The sequence below is a fragment of the Meriones unguiculatus genome, chromosome 10 (genome assembly GCF_030254825.1).
Source record: "Meriones unguiculatus strain TT.TT164.6M chromosome 10, Bangor_MerUng_6.1, whole genome shotgun sequence".
In the NCBI taxonomy this organism is placed as follows: Eukaryota; Metazoa; Chordata; class Mammalia; order Rodentia; family Muridae; genus Meriones; species Meriones unguiculatus.
The window spans coordinates 78,167,281-78,186,024 of record NC_083358.1 but is presented as its reverse complement, the minus strand read 5'-3'; the positions used below and the strand labels follow the sequence as shown (position 1 = coordinate 78,186,024).

Sequence of the window (18,744 nt, the reverse complement as noted above, 5' to 3'; positions counted from 1 at the left end):
CCTCACTTTCACGATCAGCATGAGCCTGCTCGCTAGTCTGGCCTGTGTCTGGACCTTCTCATTTCTCTTTTGCCTCTCTTTTACCCTCTCCTGGCCCTTTGTTTCTCTCACTTCTCAGTCATGTCCACACTCTTCTCTCACTGTGTTTCTGCTTAGTTCACAGCACTCTTCCCCATGCTCTAAGAACCCTCCTCCATCATCCCCCAACCCATGGATGTGACCCCACCACCTTCTGAGGTGGTGCAGATTGACCATGGGACTTGGTACATGATAGATAAGTGCTCTACCACTGAGCTAGTTATATCTGGGCATGATGAAGTATGCTGATGATCTAATGATGCACATTTTTGGTCACAAAGATTCTCTAGATTTACTAGTATGTTCTATAACTGCTACTTCATACTAAAATGTTATCTCTAGGATCTTTCTTCCAGGATACACTTTCTTCTAGAGACCAACATTCACACACACACACACACACACCTTCTCCTTAGAGACCAACATTCATACACACACACACACACACACACACACACACACATACACACACGGGTTGGGGGGAAGGGAGAGGAAGAGGGAAAGAGAGACAGAGAGAGAGCTTGAGACTAGACCAAATCAGGGCTTTGCATATCCTAGGTAGTGAGCCATATTCTTGACCTTTGTCTTCTTTTAAAGGGTCTCATACAGCCCAGGCAATTCTCCTGAGTGTCTATCAGAAGCCTACTTCATGTGTGTCCAGTGCTATTATTATTACACATCTGCAAGACTGCACCAAGTTCACACTTGATTTTCAATCCCAATATCTAACACAGTGCCTGGCATATGGTCAACTGCCAATAAAGGTTTGTTAAACTAAAAAATTCAAGAAAAAAACATACTTAAAATAAGAAACAACTTCCTTGACATGAGAAACTTTCTTTTAAAATTTTATTTCATATATGTGTGTATATGTGTGTGTCTGTTCTGTCTGCTTGTATGTCTGTATACTACTTGCATGCCAGGTGCCTGGGAAAGCACAGGAAGGTATCAAATCTCCTGGAACTGGAGTGACAGATGATTGTGAGCCAAATCAAATCTGGGTCCTCTGGAACAACAGTTAGTGCTCTTATGTGTAGAATGTTTTAGAATGTCAAGAAAAAAAGGGGGATGAAACATAAAAAGAAATGGAGTTATCAGCAGGTTATGGTGGCGCAAGCCTTTAATCCTAGCACTCCAGAGGCAGAGGCAGAGAAAGGTGGATTTCTGTGAATTCAAGGTCTACGAAGGGAGACTCAGGGCATCAAAGGCTACAGAGAAGCTGTATAAAAAAAATTGAATTATCAATCCTAACTGGCTTTAAGAAAACTAAATGATTTATAACCTAGGCCCAATTAAAAAAAAAAACCTGAAAAATCAATATACATCATTTTTCTGCTATTCAAAATACTGTTTTGGGAAATATGTCTTAATTTTATGTACAGAGAAAATTTTGTTTGTGAAACAAAGTATTCAGTGTCTCAAAGACTATGATCAGAATCTTTTAATCTTTTGGGAATTCAGACTTCAAGAGCTTACATTCCGCTGTTTAAAAGTTCCATTCCATTCTGCAGGGAAGCTCCTTAAGCAAGAAGTAAACAACTCAAAAGGCTTCAGGAAATCCCTGAAACTGACCAGATTCACGAGGGCCCTCCCTGTCACAGTAAGAAAAACCGAGAGTCCTTCTCAGATAAGCCATGTGCAAGCCAAGCTGCAAAGACGATTATGAGACCAAACCAGCTGCTTTTGAGAGTTAGACCAACTGAGGCACCTGAAAAGGATATTCTCCAACCTTTTGAACTGCTTGCAGTGAGTTCATGATTCCTAGTTTTGTGAGCTATCACCTACGCTAGGGTGGACTTGGTGATGTAGCTGTCTCTGAGTCCTTTCTGTTCCTGTAAGTAACCCCTCACCCATAACCTTGGTTCACCAAGTTGGACTTTGGTGGTATTTGTATTTTGGTCTGTCATGGGCTCCCTATCTGTGGTGGGTAGATGTGTGTGCTGCAGCTCCCCAGAGAAAGTTTAGTTACACAACACTTACATATTTTGTTGTTTTGAAAAACCTTACCTATGGCTGCTTCCAGGGCTCTCCCCCTGCACAAAAATTAAACAGGTAAAAGAATTTTTACTAGTTGAACTCACTATTTAAGGCGAGTCAAATAAATTTTCATTTAATCAAAAATACTTTTTTACTTACCTATTTCTGTCACAGAAAGCAAATTTCATTGTTAAAAGGATTTGAAACAAACAAAAACAAACCTGAACTATTTTTCAAGGCAAAACTAATTATAGAAAAACCATTTGCTGGACATTTCTTCATTTTTGAACATTTGTTATGTAGCAAATGAGCTCTCACTGTTGGGACACGCCAGACAGCACACTTACTAAGTCTTCAGCATTTGTGGCTGATCTCCGTTATTCAGATTTCAGTGTCTTGGAATTTATATACCTGTGAAGAGGTTTTTATAACCCTTCCCTGGAAATAAACACTCTTTGGACTTTCTGGCCACTTGGAAGTGCACAGAATAGCAAATAACTGAAGAGTTGGCCAGGGACCTAGGTTCCTAGCTACAGTGCACAGTTCCACCCTGGCCTCTTGCTACATCTCTCACACTAAAGGAGCAGCCTTTGCCATCGTTGCTTGCATTTTGTGCTTTGTGGCTTTACTGCCTAAAGTTACTCCTGACACAGGGAGATCCTGGCTTAAAAGAAAACAAAACTCCCCAAATATGGTGTCTAACTGCTGTCTGGTGCTCCTAAGCACAAGAAGGTATGATGTGTCTTGTATAGAGAGTATGTGGGTAAGTTTCAATAAAGTGTGTTCACTGTGGGCTCAAAGTTAGCAGGTCAGTAGTTCATGCTCAGGAAAGTGTTTCCAACACACAAAAAAAGCCTGTAAGTTTATGATGCACATGCTGTGATGGGAGGTTTCAGGAATCCACCTCTTAGTCCCCCTAGGAGGAAGGACTTGGTAACAGCATTCGTGAGGACTCTGAAACATTTGAATTACAACGTGAATTGCGGCTGGCGAACAGCTGAGTGGTTCTGAGCAGCATTGCTCTTGCATTGTTCTGAGCTTAGTTCCCGCACCTGCGTCATGTGGCTCAGCTGCCTGTGAGTCCAGCTGCAGAGATATGATCTGTTGCTTCCCCTGCTCTGTGACAGCACCACACACATGGCATAAGTGCAACAGGTATCCATACACAGTGAACAAGAGTAAGAAGTAAATCAAAAAAGTAAAAGGAATTAAACCGACTCTTTATTTTACAAAATAAAGTTTTATTGCCCTTTTTCTCTTCAAAGCAAACCATAATTCTTTTAAGACTAATTTGGGCTTATGAGTATTTCTTACACATCTAAACAGTTCAGCTGACATACATTGTTAAGTTGGCAGTGGGAATCAGACAATAAGTGGTCCACACTCATGTCCGAAGCAGCACCACAAAACAGGATGCTACATACCCACCACAGGTGGACTACAGGAGAGGCTGGTCAGCATAGTGAGAACTAGCAAAAAGCGCTGAGCCAACAACTGAAAGCACCTTAGGGAAGCATGAAGGTGCAGGCTCTTCTGAGAAGCAGAATGCTGCTGAGGTGAACTAGGAAGCTGAAAGGAGCCTTCCCTCTGAAGGAGGAGGAGATGGGGCTGGGCGTTGGGGAGGAAGGTTGCATGGAAGGCAGATGTTCCTTCACTAAAGAACAAAGGCTGGACAGTTCCCTCAACTGTCCTCCCAGATGTTATATGTATCTTGCTTTCGAAAGGTCTTTTGTGTTTTGTTTTGTTTGCTTGCTTTTTGAGACAGGGTTTCTCTGTGTAGCCCTGGCTGACCAGGAACTTGCTCTATAGATCCACCTGCTTCTCCCTCCCAAGAGCTGTACCACCACCACCTGGCTAGGAAGGTCTTTCCATCAAATTATTTTGAGAAATGCTGAACTGGATACGTTTAAATTACTTTAATAATTTAAAATCACATTTTATTTGTTTGTCTGTGTGTGTGTGCTCTCTCTCTCTCTCTCTCTCATGCACACAGGTGTGTCATGGCAGCCATGTAGAGGTCAGGGGACAACCTGTGAGAGTCCATTTTCCTCTTCCACCATATGGATCCTGAGGGCTCAACTCAGGTTTGGTGGTAATTGCCTTTATATGCTGAGCCATCTTATTTGCCCCATGATTTATATGCTCAAAAGAAAAGTTGGATACATTTTCCTCTTAAAGGCCCTGGGAGGGTGAGTAATCTGCACAAAATTTGGACAATTAAAGTTGGACATGAGCATACAAACTCAAGATCTCCTAATTATATGTCTGCATATTAAGTACACAGCACATTTCATTGGTTTGAAAGTGCATTTCTTTTTTCATATTTGAGTATTTCTGTTCTTGGGTTTTTCTTAAACTTGACTGAACTTTCAGTAAAATGAGATATACAAAATCAGTAATAGCTGGACAGTGATAGCACATGCTTTTAATTCCAGCACTTGGAAGGTAAAGGCAGGTGATCTCCCTAAGTTCAAGGCCAACATGGCCTACAGAGCTAGTTCTAGGACAGCCAAGGCTACACAGAGAAACTCTGTGTCAAAAAAACAAGAAAAAAGAAATCAATATTAAGAACAATTGATGAAGGTAATGGCTTAAGTGGGAATTTTATAGTCATACATTCATTCTACCTTCAAAAATCCACAGAAAGGTTTCTAGATTGAAGTATTTGACTTTATGTATGGGAAAAGACATTAGAAATATCTTCTTTTTGTAGTTTCTTGAATTGTATAAAAGGCAAAAAAAAAAAAAATCTGTGTCTAGCATTATATTCAAGATACAGTAGAAATTTGTGAATTCTTACTAACATAAATTAATCAAAGAAGGAAAAGATACAGAATGGATGAGAAATAAAAAGCAAGACAGAAAGTGGTACAATTAATACAATAATTAATAAGAACAAAAACTGTGAGTCAAATACTTACTTCATCACTCTCTACTAGATTCTCAAACTGAAAGGACAAAAAGGTAACCATTAGGAGGGATATTTGTCGAGTATACACATCTCACAAGAAACTACCACTTTTTTAACCTTAAAGAAAAGAATGCAACTTTATAAAGTACCTAAGAAGTTGAGTGCCTTTAGTGATTAGCACATTTGGGATATTTCAGTCAACAAAATGGTCAACCCACACACGCATATAATTTTTTTTTGTCTATCAGAATCCACAGTACTGAGCCAGGCCCAGGGTACAGACCTATACTCTCAGCTAATCTGAAGGTGAAGGTAGGAAGATGCAGTGCTTAAGGCCAGTCTTGGTGACAGTGTGAGTTCAAGGCCAGTCTGTATGATTCAGTGAGACCCTGTCTCAAAATAAAAAGTGAAGTACAAGGGACGAGGATGTGGGTCAGAGTGATAACCTAGTATTCATGAGCCCTGCCTCCAAAAATAATTAACAATTTTGAAGTAGTTACTCTTTCACATGATAATCCACACTAACTGTGGGCCTAAATCTTTATTATCTAAATAAAGAAAGTGAAAAGCTGGGGAGAAGCCTGCAGCTCAGGACACTCACTGCTCTTGTAGAGGACCCAGGTTTGGTTTTAAGCACCTATACGGTGGCTCAAAAGTCTGTTACTTGCTAGGAATATGCCGCCCTCTTCTGGCCTCTGTGAGCACTGCATACACACGGTGCACAGTGCAGGCAAACTCCACACACAGAAACCTCAAAAGAGAAAGAAGATCTCTGGGTACTGTAGATCCTACCCAGGGCTCACGACTTACCTCTATGGTCAGGTGCTCTCCTCTTGGGCATGTTCTGAAATATTTTGATCTAGGAAGAAAAACATAAAAACAATGTTAAAAAAAATCACAACTAAGTCTAAAACTGAATTAATATGGCAGAAAAACAAACAACAAAAAAAAAACAACCTTAAATTCTCTAACAGTATTTCTAAAAACAAACAAAATGTATGTAAGACTATATATATATAGTCTTACGTACATTTTGTTACTAGTTATATATATATAACTAGTTTAGATTTTTAAACTTCATTGCTAGCTAACTAACTAATCTTTTTATTGGCACTAATGTTTACTAAGTCTGTAATAATAAGTTAATTTAAGCAAATATTACATAGAACAGAATGCAGCAACATTTTAAATTTTATCTTTTTGCTATATCAAATAAAATGTCTTTTTAAAAATGGAGGTAAATCATCCAGGAGTGTGGAACCTGCCTTTAATCTCAGCACTCAGGGAGCAGAGACAGGCGGACCTCTGTGAGTTGGAGGCCAGACTGGTCCACAAAGCGAGTCCTGGACAGCCAAGGCTACACAGAGAAACCCTGTCTTGAAGCCAACTTCCACCCCACAAAAAGGGAAATATAATGAAATCACATGCATTGTATGAAAATGTCAATGAAATCCATCATTATGTATACCACGTCAAAAAACAAAGAAAACCAAAAATGCCCTTAACACACACACACACACACACACACACACACACACATACACACACACACACACACAAACAATGTGAAACTAAATAATATATACAATTAGGATGTCCCTTACATTTTACATATATGCAAAACACCACAATTCTGAAAGGATAATGTAGGCCAATGTAGGAAGAAGAACAGTTATACTGAGCTGTGGGAGGAAGATCCTATAATCCCATTGCTTTAAAGGCTGAGACAGGAGGGTTGCTGAGAGTTTGAATCCAGCTGAGGCTACATAGCCAAGGCCTTGGTATCAGAACAAAACAAGACAAATAATGGGCCATATACTTATAGAAGCCCTTTTGTTCTTTTCTTAGGCCTTCACAAATGAATGATGGAAAACAAGTCGGAAATGTCCACTAGATTAGTTTTTCTATGGGGTGGAGCAAATCTTCCCTCACTTTGATAATTCATTTCTGTGCCTCTCTGACACTTAGATGCCATTAAATAAGCACCTTCATTACCATGTCTGCCCCAACAATAAATCTATGCTCTACTGTAACACCAAGTCCATCTCAGACAAAGTCAATTCAAGTTCCTTTGCTACTAAAAGTAGCAGGCATCTTTAAGACTTTCACTGATGTGCAGCTCCCATAAGAGTTGTCAAAATGAGTAAGGGATGCCCTGCATCGGAACCATATTTGCTCTTACGGTTCCTAATTGTCAGGTTTCTTGGAGAGGGACCTTTTTAAACATTGAGTTTTGGGTGAGGTCAGATCTGACGCTTTGTACATGTACATATGCATGGAGATGGCTCACAGAGTTGGGGAAAATGACATATTATTGCAAACAATGAATAAGAGAGCAAAAGGTTATAGCTGCTGTTTTTTCCTGAGACATTTTTTTTTTAAGCTGAGAGATGTGATAGCTCATCTTCATTGTCAGCTGACTGGGCTTAGCAGCATGTGGGATCTGTAAGAGCATTCCCTGAAGAATTCACTGAAGGGAAACACTGTTCAGTGTCATGTCCTGTTGCTGTGATAACATAAAGGAGAATGGGTTTACCTGGCTCACAGTTCCAGGTCACAGTCCACCACTGTGGAGAATGGAAGGTGGCGGGAATGTGAAACAGCTGGTCACACCCAGTCAAGGCAGAGAGCAAGGATGCATGCGGGCATGTCAGTGTTTCCTCCTCTTCTTTCTGCCCAGGGCACCGCCAGGAAATGCTGCCACCCACAGTCAGGGTGGGTCTTTCTATCTCAATCAACACAATTAAGAATACCACTCACAAGCACGTCCACAGACCAACCTAATCTGGGCGACTCCTCGGGACTCCCCAGGTGGTTCTAAATTGTGTGAAGCTGACACAGGAGCCATCACAGGCACCATTCCACGGGCCAGTGTCCTGGACAGAATAAATGAGAAGAGCAGCAGAGAACCTGGCTGCCATGATATGAGCGGCATATGCCTCCCAGGCCACAAGGAATTAGACCCTCTGACAGTGTGAGCAGAGCTCAACCCTTTCTCCTGCTTTAATCTATATATGTTGGGTATTTTGGTCAAACAACCACACAATCATAACAGAGTTGTTTTATGTTTTCCTTTCCCCCAGGTTATAGGTAGAAAGTAAAGGATTCTGTACTCTTTTAAAAAGCGCATGGAATATTCTAGCATAAACACAGTATCTTTTATTCTCTAGCCACCCAGGGTCTCCATGCTTCAGTTTTTCAAGCAAAACCAAAAAACAAGCGGAATATTCCAGAAGCACTGTGCTCTGATGGTGGGATTCCTGCTTCGCGTATCAGATTTGTCTCTCTACATATCACTGTGACCCGCTTGCTTGAACAATCTGTCTCTCCTTAAACTATTCTTGTTTAGGCCTGCTGAATGGTCTAAGTGAATACTGAAAAGTTCAGCAACAGTAACACAGCCTAGGACATCCCAACACTGCACAGAACAGTCAAGACAAGGGAGGTCACTGCTGCACTACCCCTATAGGTTTGTGACTATCACAACCTGAGTTTTGTGGAAGCCAAGGTGTCTCTGGTTTCTCTACCCACAACTGGTTACAAGGAGAAGATTCTTACTCTTGCCTGACTCAGAGTGGTCAAGCTACACACCACTACACTCCATCTGAGTTGTCGGGAAACCAAACATAGGTAATATCTTCCTGAGATTTGCAGGGCTTCACTTTAAACACATAGACTGAAACCTTCTGAAACCTTAGTCACAAAGGACATATATTGACTCCTACAGTGATGAGACCATATTGATTGGTTAAAGTAAATTAGCAATTTGGCAAAGTCAGGCACTTTTTTTTTTTTAAGAGAAACTTTACTGTGGGGCTTTTCTAAAAAAAAATTGGATATTGGAACACACACATACACACACATATATTAAATGAATTATGGATGTCTTTATTTCTTTAAACACTGCTGGCACTTGCACAGACCCTCCACAGACATGCGCAGTATTAAATTTGATCAGTGATATTTGGATGACTTTAAGCCATAAAAAACTATAAAACACAAAACTACAGCTGTCCTCAAATTTTTCCACGGCAGATACTTTGAACATGATTAGAAGGCAAATGTTTTTAAGTTCTATTTCAAGGATGCCTCCTTAACACATAGGCAGTGTATCAGTTCACAGAAGTGCCCTTCAGTAAATACTCTATCCCTCAAGCAAATGGAGGACACCAAGACCCAAGCCTTCCATACTAATGACTGCTAAAAGTCTAACAAATGTGGAATATATGCTTTTTAGTATTTCCTACAAAACGCTTCCTGGCTTTCTAAAAACCTTTATTGTTCTTTGTGAATTTCACATCATGTACCTCAGTCCTACCCATCTCTCCATCCCTTCATATCTGACCCCCTCCCTTGTGACCTCACTCACAAAAGAAAATAAAATATAAGAGCAAAGCAAAACAAACAAAAAAAACCATCTCGTCATGGAAGCTGTAGTGTGTCGCAGTGTGCCACCATTTTGTCCCCACATCTTCACATGCAAATGTCCACTAAAAGGAGTTGTTGGTCTGTTTTGGGGGCCCTGGCTTCTGCTAACCATCAATACTGGACTCCCCTGGAATATCCTGTTGTTGCCCTGTGTCATGGAGATCCTGCAGCTTTGAATCCTCAGAAGCAACCCCTTCACACAGTCCAGCAGTTCATAGATGTTGGGGTGGATCAGCTCAAAGCCCTGGGTCTAAGCTAGGCCTACCCTTCTAGCTACAGCACTCGGGAGAGCGGTCCTGACTTTTTATTTTCTACCTCACAGTTCTGTTCCAGAGTAAGGGGTGAGGCTTTTGTCAACCACTTAGGCTCCTAACCCATCCATCATTAAAGTAGCATATTAACCTTTTACCATAGTTATTAATATGCATTAAGTGCTCAGCTTCACTGTTTGACTAGAGTATTCAGGTTCATAACTTTTCAGATTCATTACAGATTTTTTAGAAGCCATCTGCTCTATTAAGAACTTCCTTAGGGGATCTTAGAGATGATGTGCTGCTTTAAGAGACCAACCAGCAACCCTCTGTAGTGGCACAGAGCAGAATGGCAGTGGAGAGGATCATAGTGGCAACAGGCAGTACTGACAGTCCTTTGAAGACAAGGCTCCCAGAATGTGCTAACAGAGGGAGAAGTACTTAAGAGGTCAGAAATCAAGGATGGAGACGTCAAGAGATGAGGAAGGTTAGAAGTGGAACCGTGTGCAGCTAGGAGATCAATGTGAGTACAAAGCCAAGAGCCTGGGTGAGAATCCTCTATTTAACGCTAAATGAACAACACTAACACAAACATCAGTCGCAAACCCCTTAGAGTGCTGTCTAGCCACCAGGTAGCTAGTCACTAGCTATGCAGTCAGTAGTGCTATCAGGCCCTAGCACTGGGGATGAAGAGGCAAGATGAGAAGAGCTGAAGGCCAGCCTGAAAGGACAACCATCCAGGCTTTGTCTCAGCGCTTCTTATAAACAACCCTGGGGCTTACGTCTCAGTTCCAGACCACTAGAAGCATTTTTCTTTTCTTTCTTGCTTCCAACTCAACAAATCATTTATTTTCTATCCCAAGGAAGGCTGGTTATAGACAAAGACGGTAAGATCAGCATTTTCTCCTTTCATACTGATACCTCATGTCATGACTTGAATGAACATGTGTATGTGTGTGCTAATATGGAGCTTCGGTGACTAACAAAAGCCTCAGACCTCACTCTCAAACAAACTGAATGCAAATGATATATATCTTATGAGTTTTAAAGGAACTTACTCCCAATTTTGTTAAGTTAGAAACAGACTAAAACTAAACCATCCCTAGAAGATCAGTTACGTTGGCACGCTGTCCCTTTGTTCCAAACTACACCAAATACCTCCTGCTGTATTGGCCATTTCGAAGCAAAAGGACGTCCTTACTGAAAGACAATTGCTACACACTTTGCAGGCTGCTGACTTCTCATCCTAAATTATAGATTTACAACTTAATGTTCTACATCTGAACAAATACAGCTAAAGGTGAAAGACTGGGACATGGAGAAACCATCTATGTAGTTGCCTAAAACAAATTATCATGTTTACATTTAAACTAAACTAAACTAACTAACACTAAACTAACCACAGACGAAAGCTAATAAGACTTGCTTTACTCAGGTCTCCCAAGTCCTGTGTTTCACAACTGTCCAAGAATTGTTTTCTTAAATTTAAAGAAAAAAAAACTCAGTATCTCACTGACTTTATTTCCAGCTGTGTGTGACATAAGCAAATACAAGAGAGAACAAGGTGCCAACACAGTAAAGAACAGACTCACATTTACCAAGTACGCAGAACGGACCCAGAACTGAGCTAAGTCTCACAAGTGTCTCAGAGAAACGTCCTTTCCTCAGTACTCCTATGGTATCTGTTGCTTTAGAGAGATGGCGCTGTTTAGTACGGCAGCCACTAGCGATGAGTGGTAGCCACTAGCTACCAAGCACTTGAACTGCCACCCAGTCTGAATGCGGAGGGCTGTGGAATATCAAATTGAACTGGATCTTAAAGCCAGTACAAAAGTGCCTGGAATACCTCCTCCAGTAACTGAGCTGTTCAGTACGTGCATGGCGAGACATGAAAACACATCCAGGGCTTACCACACATGCTCAGTGCCCCGTGTGCAGCTCTGAGTCTAACTGTGCTCACTTTGGTGAAATGCCATCCACACGAGGGCTTCTGTGTATAAGGCATGACTGCATTTTTTATAAAAAAAAGATTTTCACCAAAAATTAGTAGTAAATAGCTGACAACATTCAAAGAAAGTCTGCTCTCATGATTTTAACCATACTCTCTATAAAGAAAAACAACCATCCTACTTTTTAGAACTACTATTGTTAGCATGTAAGTGGGTCATGTTGTACAAAAGTCCCTGAATTTACTTAAGAAAAAAACCATAAGCAATGGAAAATCTGATTTTTTTTCTATTATGTTTATCAGTGAAAACAAACCTTGTTCTTTGCCTTTGTATTTGTAAAATGTAACTACAGATACTGAATTCTTTCAGAAGAGATGCCATTTTTTTTTCTATAGATTTCAAAGATTAAGGATTTAGAGAAAAAAAAAGACATACTTAAGAAAGCAGGTAAAGTTTCATGATTTCCTTGTTTTTTATTGCTGAGTAATATTCCATTGTGTAGATATACCACAATTTGTGCATCCATTCCTCTACTGAGGGGCATCTGGACTGTTTCAAGCTTCTGGCTATTACAAATAAGGCTGCTACAAACACGGTTGAGCAAATGTCCTTAATGTGTACTTGAGAATCTTTTGGATATATGCCTAGGAGTGGTATAGCTAGTCTTGAGGAAGCGCTATTCCTAGTTGTCTGAGAAAGCGCCAGATTGCTTTCCAGAGTGGTTGTACAAGTTTACATTCCCACCAGCAGTAGAGGAGGGTTCCCCTTTCTCCACAACCTCTCCAGCATGTGTTGTCTCTTGAGTTTTTTGATCTTAGCCATTCTGATGGGTGTAAGGTGAAATCTTAGGGTTGTTTTGATTTGCATTTCCCTGATGGCTAATGAGGTTGAACATTTCTTTAAGTGTTTCTCTGCCATTCGATATTCCTCTGCAGAGAATTCTGTTTAGCTTTGTACCCCATTTTTTAAGGAAATCATGAAATTTGCAGGTAAATGGTGGGATCTGGAAAAGATCATCCTGAGTGAGCAATTCTAGAAGCAGAGGGATGTACACGGTATATACTCACTCATATAGACATATAATATAGGATAAACCTACTAAAATCTATACACCTAAAGAAACTAATCAAGAGGGAGGACTCTTGCTAAAATGCTCAATTCCTATCCAGAAAGGCAAAGAGGCTGGACATCAGAAGAAGGAGAAAAGAGGGCACAAGTCAGGAGCCTGACACAGAGGACCTCTGAAAAGCTTTGCCCTGCAGACTATCAATGTAGATACTGAGACTCATGGGCAACCTTTGGGCAGAGTGCAGGGAATCTTAGGAAAAAAGTGGGAAACAGTAAGATCTGGAGATGACAGAACTCCATAAGGAGAGCAACAGAACCAAAAAATCTGAGCACAGAGGTCTCTTCTGAGACTGCTATTCCAACCAAGGACTATGCATGGAGATAACCTAAGACCCCTGCACAGATGTAGCCCATAGCAGTTCAGTATCCAAGTGGGTTCCATTGTGATAGGAACAGGGACTGTCTCTGACATGATCTGATTGGCCTGCTCTTTAATTACCTCCCCCAGAGGGGGAAGCCGCATTACCAGGCTACAGAAGAGGACAAGGTAGCCACTCCTGATGAGACCTAATTGACTAGAATCAGAAGGAAGGAAAAGAAGTCCTCCCCTATCAGTGGACTTGGGGAGGGGCATGCATGTAGAGGGTGGAGGAAGGGAGGGATTGGGACAGGAGGAAGGAGGGAACCACGGGGGGGGGGGGGAGGATACAAAGTGAGTAAAGTGTAATCAATAAAGAAAAAAAAAAGGAATCAAAAAAAAAAGCAGGTAAGGGCCAAGGTACTCAACTTCAAATTAATTTTATTTATGATGATAATACAACACTGCCATTAGACACCTCCCAAGTTCAGAGATTCTTAGAGGTATGACTTTTTAGCCAATAACAAGAAAAGATGGGAACAGTAAGTATAAGGAGGCACACAGGTCCCATCTGAAGCAAAAATCAATAAAACAATGAATTCTTATTCCTGACAGGACACTGCTACCCACTTTAGATAATTGAACTAGGGAGACAAAAAAGAGGGGAAAGGGGCAGGAGTAAGGACGAGTCTCTGAACTGGACAAAATACATACAATAACAAATTTTTTTTTTATCCCACTATTTCAGTGGAGCAGTCACTCCTCCAGCTTGGTAAAATGAAGGTCACTGCTTCTCCAGGTGCTGCTCCCTACTGCCCATCTTTGTGGCAACATCTGTTAGCATTTGCTGTGTCCTAAGACAAACCCACCACCTTCTTCACAATGCATGGAATCACCCCGTCAACAACCAGAGGAAGCCTGCTACCGATCTCATTTTGAATGGCGCCTAACTTGTGGACATCAGGTGAACACCGAGGCACAGAGTCTTCACCAGTGAACACAGCAGTGTTCTCCATTCATTTGGCAGGTATGAAAAGAGCCACTGCATTTTTAAACACCTCCTTTTACTTATTCCTAGTTTCTTATATTTCCACTGCTATCACTAGGGGAATTAAAATATATATATACATGTTCTGTTTGCTCCAGGCAAATAGGGCTACTGTGAAGTTCTTGTACAAATACCTGACATTTCACACTAACAGGCTGGAAAAGAGCATCTTGCCAGTACTCAGAAAAAAAGGGAGCCATGGAACTCCCTTACTGGCAAAAGTATAAACAGGTGAAAAACTTGAAAAACTTTAATGCTAATTGATGGTAACAACATAAGATAAAGAAAAAAAAACTATAACTACCTTTGAAACAACAAAAATGTCCATCAATAAAGGACTGGCTAAATTGTGATATATTAATAATGCTACATAGAAAGAGGAGTGGATGATCAGGTATGAAAATGAGAGTTTTGGACAAACACCATTCAAAATCACTGAGAGCAAAGACAGACCTAAGCAACTAATATTTACTGTGTTTAAAATAATTACAGGGGAGCAAGAAGACATTTTTTCCCCCTTAAATCTAGCTGGGTAAGCCAGCGCAAGTGCCAGGAACCATAAGAGCCTTAGGGAGCTGAGAGAGGATGGGGCAAAGTGAATGCATGAATAATACATGTAATCAACTCGAGGCTACAGAAAAAGCAATGATAGCTTGGATTAGGGTGGTGTCAGTGAGGGAAGCAGATAAACAAATACTTAGCAGATAAAAAAAACCTGATCTAGGGGAAGACAAGAGATGATGGTAAGTAGTGTCAGAGTCCTAATGGTGTTACAGTGTGCAGGGATCCAAGTGCGTAGAGCACAAAAACAAACACGATAAGTCAAAGATGCAAAACTTCCAGCAGTGAAAGGATAAAAAACTGATGCAAGAAGCTAGAAGAGTCCTCAGGAAACATTGCAGGGTCACTCAAAGCTGAGCTGTGAAGAAAATTAGGGTCACATTGTATGTACATTTAACTTTCACCAACTCGGGCAAATGCTCAAAAGAGGGTAGTGAAAAATAACGGGCAAAACCTGACCACTGCATGCCTGGCAAAAGGTGCTCCAAACAGTGATTAAAGAAAACAGAAATGTATTTTCCTTCTTTGGAGGAGCTCTCCAAAGTTCAACGTCATCCACTGATGAGTCAGAGATAATCCTTATGTCCCTGAAACTTGTCTCAACACCAGACAGATTCCTTGCATACTCATTCTACCATGAAAAATGTGAACATGGGTTCACATATAAAGAGGAACAGGGAAGGGGGGAAAAAAGGCTGTGGTTGGTACACAGAACAGTAACAAAAGAATTTACAACAGCTTCAAAGTAAGAAATGGAGATTCCTACGAACCTACTACCTTGTTATCAAGATAGATACTAAATACTTAAATTTTATTGAAAACACACTGAAAATGTTGTTTTTAATGTTTTTCTGTTATATTGCATAGTGCCTTAAAAAAAGCTACAAAAACTCAAAATTATACATTGATACTGTTCCCAACATACTTTATATCATACCTAGTGAAATACAGTAAGACAATCCTTTTTTTGTTGAACATTATAAATAAATGATGTGTAGCCAAGGTAAATTGTTCCAAAGTCTACTAAAAATTAAAAGCCTTCTAAGACAGCCTTCCACTCCCAAACAAAAGACAGGGCAGGCTATAAATCATATGCCTGGCAAAAGCTATTACAAAGATGATGATGGACACTGTTTTCCGGCTGCTATCAAATATCTCAGCAGAGGTTTAAGCACTGGAATCTGAAGGAGTAAGGGTTGGCGGATGCCTTGGGGCGGGATGATGTCAACAGCAGTATGCATGCCTATGGGAACAGGTCTAGTTCTCTGCCACACTGCCTGTGCTTCCACTCTGGCTATCTTATGCCCAGGTCCTGGGAGTCAAAGCATTGGTTTTCCTGGGTCACTAGCTTGCACACAGCCAATCCCTCATCACAAATGTGATGTTGTATCTACAGTTGTAGCTACTGGATGACATATGGTGTTGTTCTACTGGTTCTATTATCTATGGAAGCCCCTATAGAACTGGTAATCATAAAGTAAAAATAGTATTAGTAGTGCCTTCTGAAGGAGGAATTTTTGAATGGATATTCAGAAAATTAATTTTATGCTTTGCAAGAGCAGTAGAGAGACAGACCTTCCCTCAGTGCATAGTAAAGACAGAAGACAAGGCCAAACAAACTCATACACACAGCCAGTGCCTTCTGAGAAGAAATCAGTAACAAAAAGGGAGCTCAAGACTGAACTTCCAGCTCATCTTCCATGCTTTGTGCAGCACCTGAAACCACCCATCATCTCCTTTTGGAGAGTGATACGTGTGATTTCTCTTCATGTGTGACCCTGAGTCTTCTCGTTTGCTTCCTTCCCTAGTTACTGAACGACAGGTAAAGCAACATATTAACATCTAGAAATGTCATGTTCTAAATATCTAAAGATAGAAATTAACCCTACAGTCAAATGGGGCAGACACAGTTAGATTATAGGCATGGTTTTTTTAACCACCCTGAAGAGGAGGAATCAGCCCATCCCCAAATATGGGGAAGGGTGGTTCAGAAGTGTTAAGAGATCAAAATCCAGGGATGTGAAACTGTGACGTACTTAAACTGTATTCATGGAGTCAAAACATACATGTATCTACTATGTACTAGGAACTTAACTATGAGCCAGGTCCTCAACAGGAAGGCAAAATCAGCATGGACACGGACAGATGCGTGCACTCGGAAGTTAGGAAGGTGAAGCTCAGAAGCATGACTGTTCTGCAGTGCTGTGAGCTCTTATTTCCGGAGGATTGGTGACGCTTAGGGAAAAGCTTGGAGAATAATTCTTAAGTTGCCAGGGAAAAGATGAGTAGGTGTTATTCAAGTAAGAAGGGAAGAAATAGATTCAGGGAAGAATGGAATGCAGAGACAAGACAAGGAAAAAAAAACTAGACAAGGAATACATAATGCAGAATCTGGAAAGATACAGTAACAGTTTTATAAATTTTAGCCTTTATCCTAGAATTATGGTAAGTATCTACAAGCCAATTTGATGTAGTAAATTCCTCAATTGAGATGCCCTCTTCTCAGATATGTCTGTTTGTGTCATGTTGACAAAAACAAACAACAAAAACACAATCCTAGCCAGCACAGACATAGAGGTTTTAAGGACACACGTTAACACTGAGGCGGTCTCCTCTATAGGATCCGAGAACTTATATTTGGAGGAAGAGGGAAGGAAGGAGTGCTCACAACTGAGGGGACTACAGGTTACTTTTCTATGCAGAAGGGAGGAAGCAAAAATTAAGAATGATTAGGAAATCACCATTTCCTCTGAAAATAAAGAAAAGAAAGGGCTATGAGAAGAGGTAACAGCAGCACTGCAAGATGGGCTTAGAGTTACAGCTGATATCAACTGGAAACGGTAAGCAATTAGATTATTTCAGAACTCAGCGGAAGAGCACTGAATGCAACAAGACAAATGGAGGAGATAAAGCTGTGTACTTCACAGTATTACCCAAAAGTACAATGGGAAAAATATGTACATATTAAGGAAGACTAAAGGTCAGAACAAAGCCCTGGGAATCTCTAAGTTGTAATACAAAACCACAAAACAAGCAGGATTTTTATATCCACTTAAATCCACTACTGTGAAAAGTGACTTGTGAAATTACAGAAGCAGCTTCCATCTGCATGTTTTTCTTTAATTTTAATTTTAATTATTCATTTCACATTCCTGTTGTAGTGCCCTTTCTCTTCTCCTGGTCTGACCCTCCCTCCCTGTTTCCCCTATCCTCATTTCCTACTCCTCAGAGAAAGGGACCCCCCTCTTCCCACCCACCTCAGCTTATCAAGTTGTGTCAACTTGATAAGTTGTGTCTTCTCCTGTGTCCTGGTGAGGTGGCCTTGCCAGGGGAAAGTGATTGAAAAGAGGCAATAAAGTCCAAGTCAGAGTCATCCTATTCCCCTTACTAGGGAACCCATATAAGAACCGAGCTGCCTAATGGCTACATATGTGTAGGGGCCCTATGACCAGTCCATACATGGTCCTTGGCTGGTGGCTTCAGTCTCCATAGGGCTCCCTCTGGGCCCGGGCTAGCTGGCTCTGTTGGTTTTCTTGTGGAGCTCCTATCCCCTCTGGGTCCTTCTATCCTTCCCCCAACTCTTCCACAAGGCTCCCAGTGCTCCACCCAATGTTTGGTTGTGGGTCTCTGCATCTGTTTCCATCAGATGCTGAGTGGAGCAACTCAGAGGGCAGGAGCCAAGCATCTGTATGTTTTGAAACCCCATAAACATGCACACAGTAAAACAAATCCTTACCACAGACACCCTATCTTCCCGTATCTTAGCAACACATACAATGGCAAAATATCACACATACAGCAAACAATGAAAGACTACTGATCCTTAATAAAGATAACATAGTTCAACTAGTGTACAGGATGCTGAAAGAATGGCAAATTGGAGAACTGAAGGGAGCAATGCTGGCAAGACAGGGACAATACTATTTTCAAATGAAGGATAATATTTTATAAAAAAGTTAAAATATGAAGACTTGTGAATGTGTTGTACTGAAACTAGAGTATCTTCAATGTTCCCTTTAATTTAAAAACTTTTTCTGATCTACTTGTACTAATGTATTTTTTGCTGAGAACAAAAAGTGAAATTATAGATACTCAAATACAGAAATGCACATTAA

The 18,744-nt window shown here is 40.7% G+C and overlaps 1 protein-coding gene across 4 annotated transcripts in view; it reads right to left on the bottom strand.

Annotated features, from left to right (window-relative positions):
• Ap1ar (adaptor related protein complex 1 associated regulatory protein) overlaps positions 1-18,744 on the bottom strand; it is a 33,268-nt gene that overhangs the window by 10,246 nt on the left and 4,278 nt on the right. For all 4 annotated transcript variants that reach the window (XM_021648747.2, XM_021648748.2, XM_060392716.1 and 1 more), the window contains 3 exons: positions 5,777-5,825; positions 4,977-5,003; positions 2,086-2,111 (listed from right to left, as the gene is read on the bottom strand). In XM_021648747.2, coding sequence (XP_021504422.1) covers positions 2,086-2,111; positions 4,977-5,003; positions 5,777-5,825 — 102 coding nt within the window. The remainder of the gene's footprint in view (positions 1-2,085; positions 2,112-4,976; positions 5,004-5,776; positions 5,826-18,744) is intronic.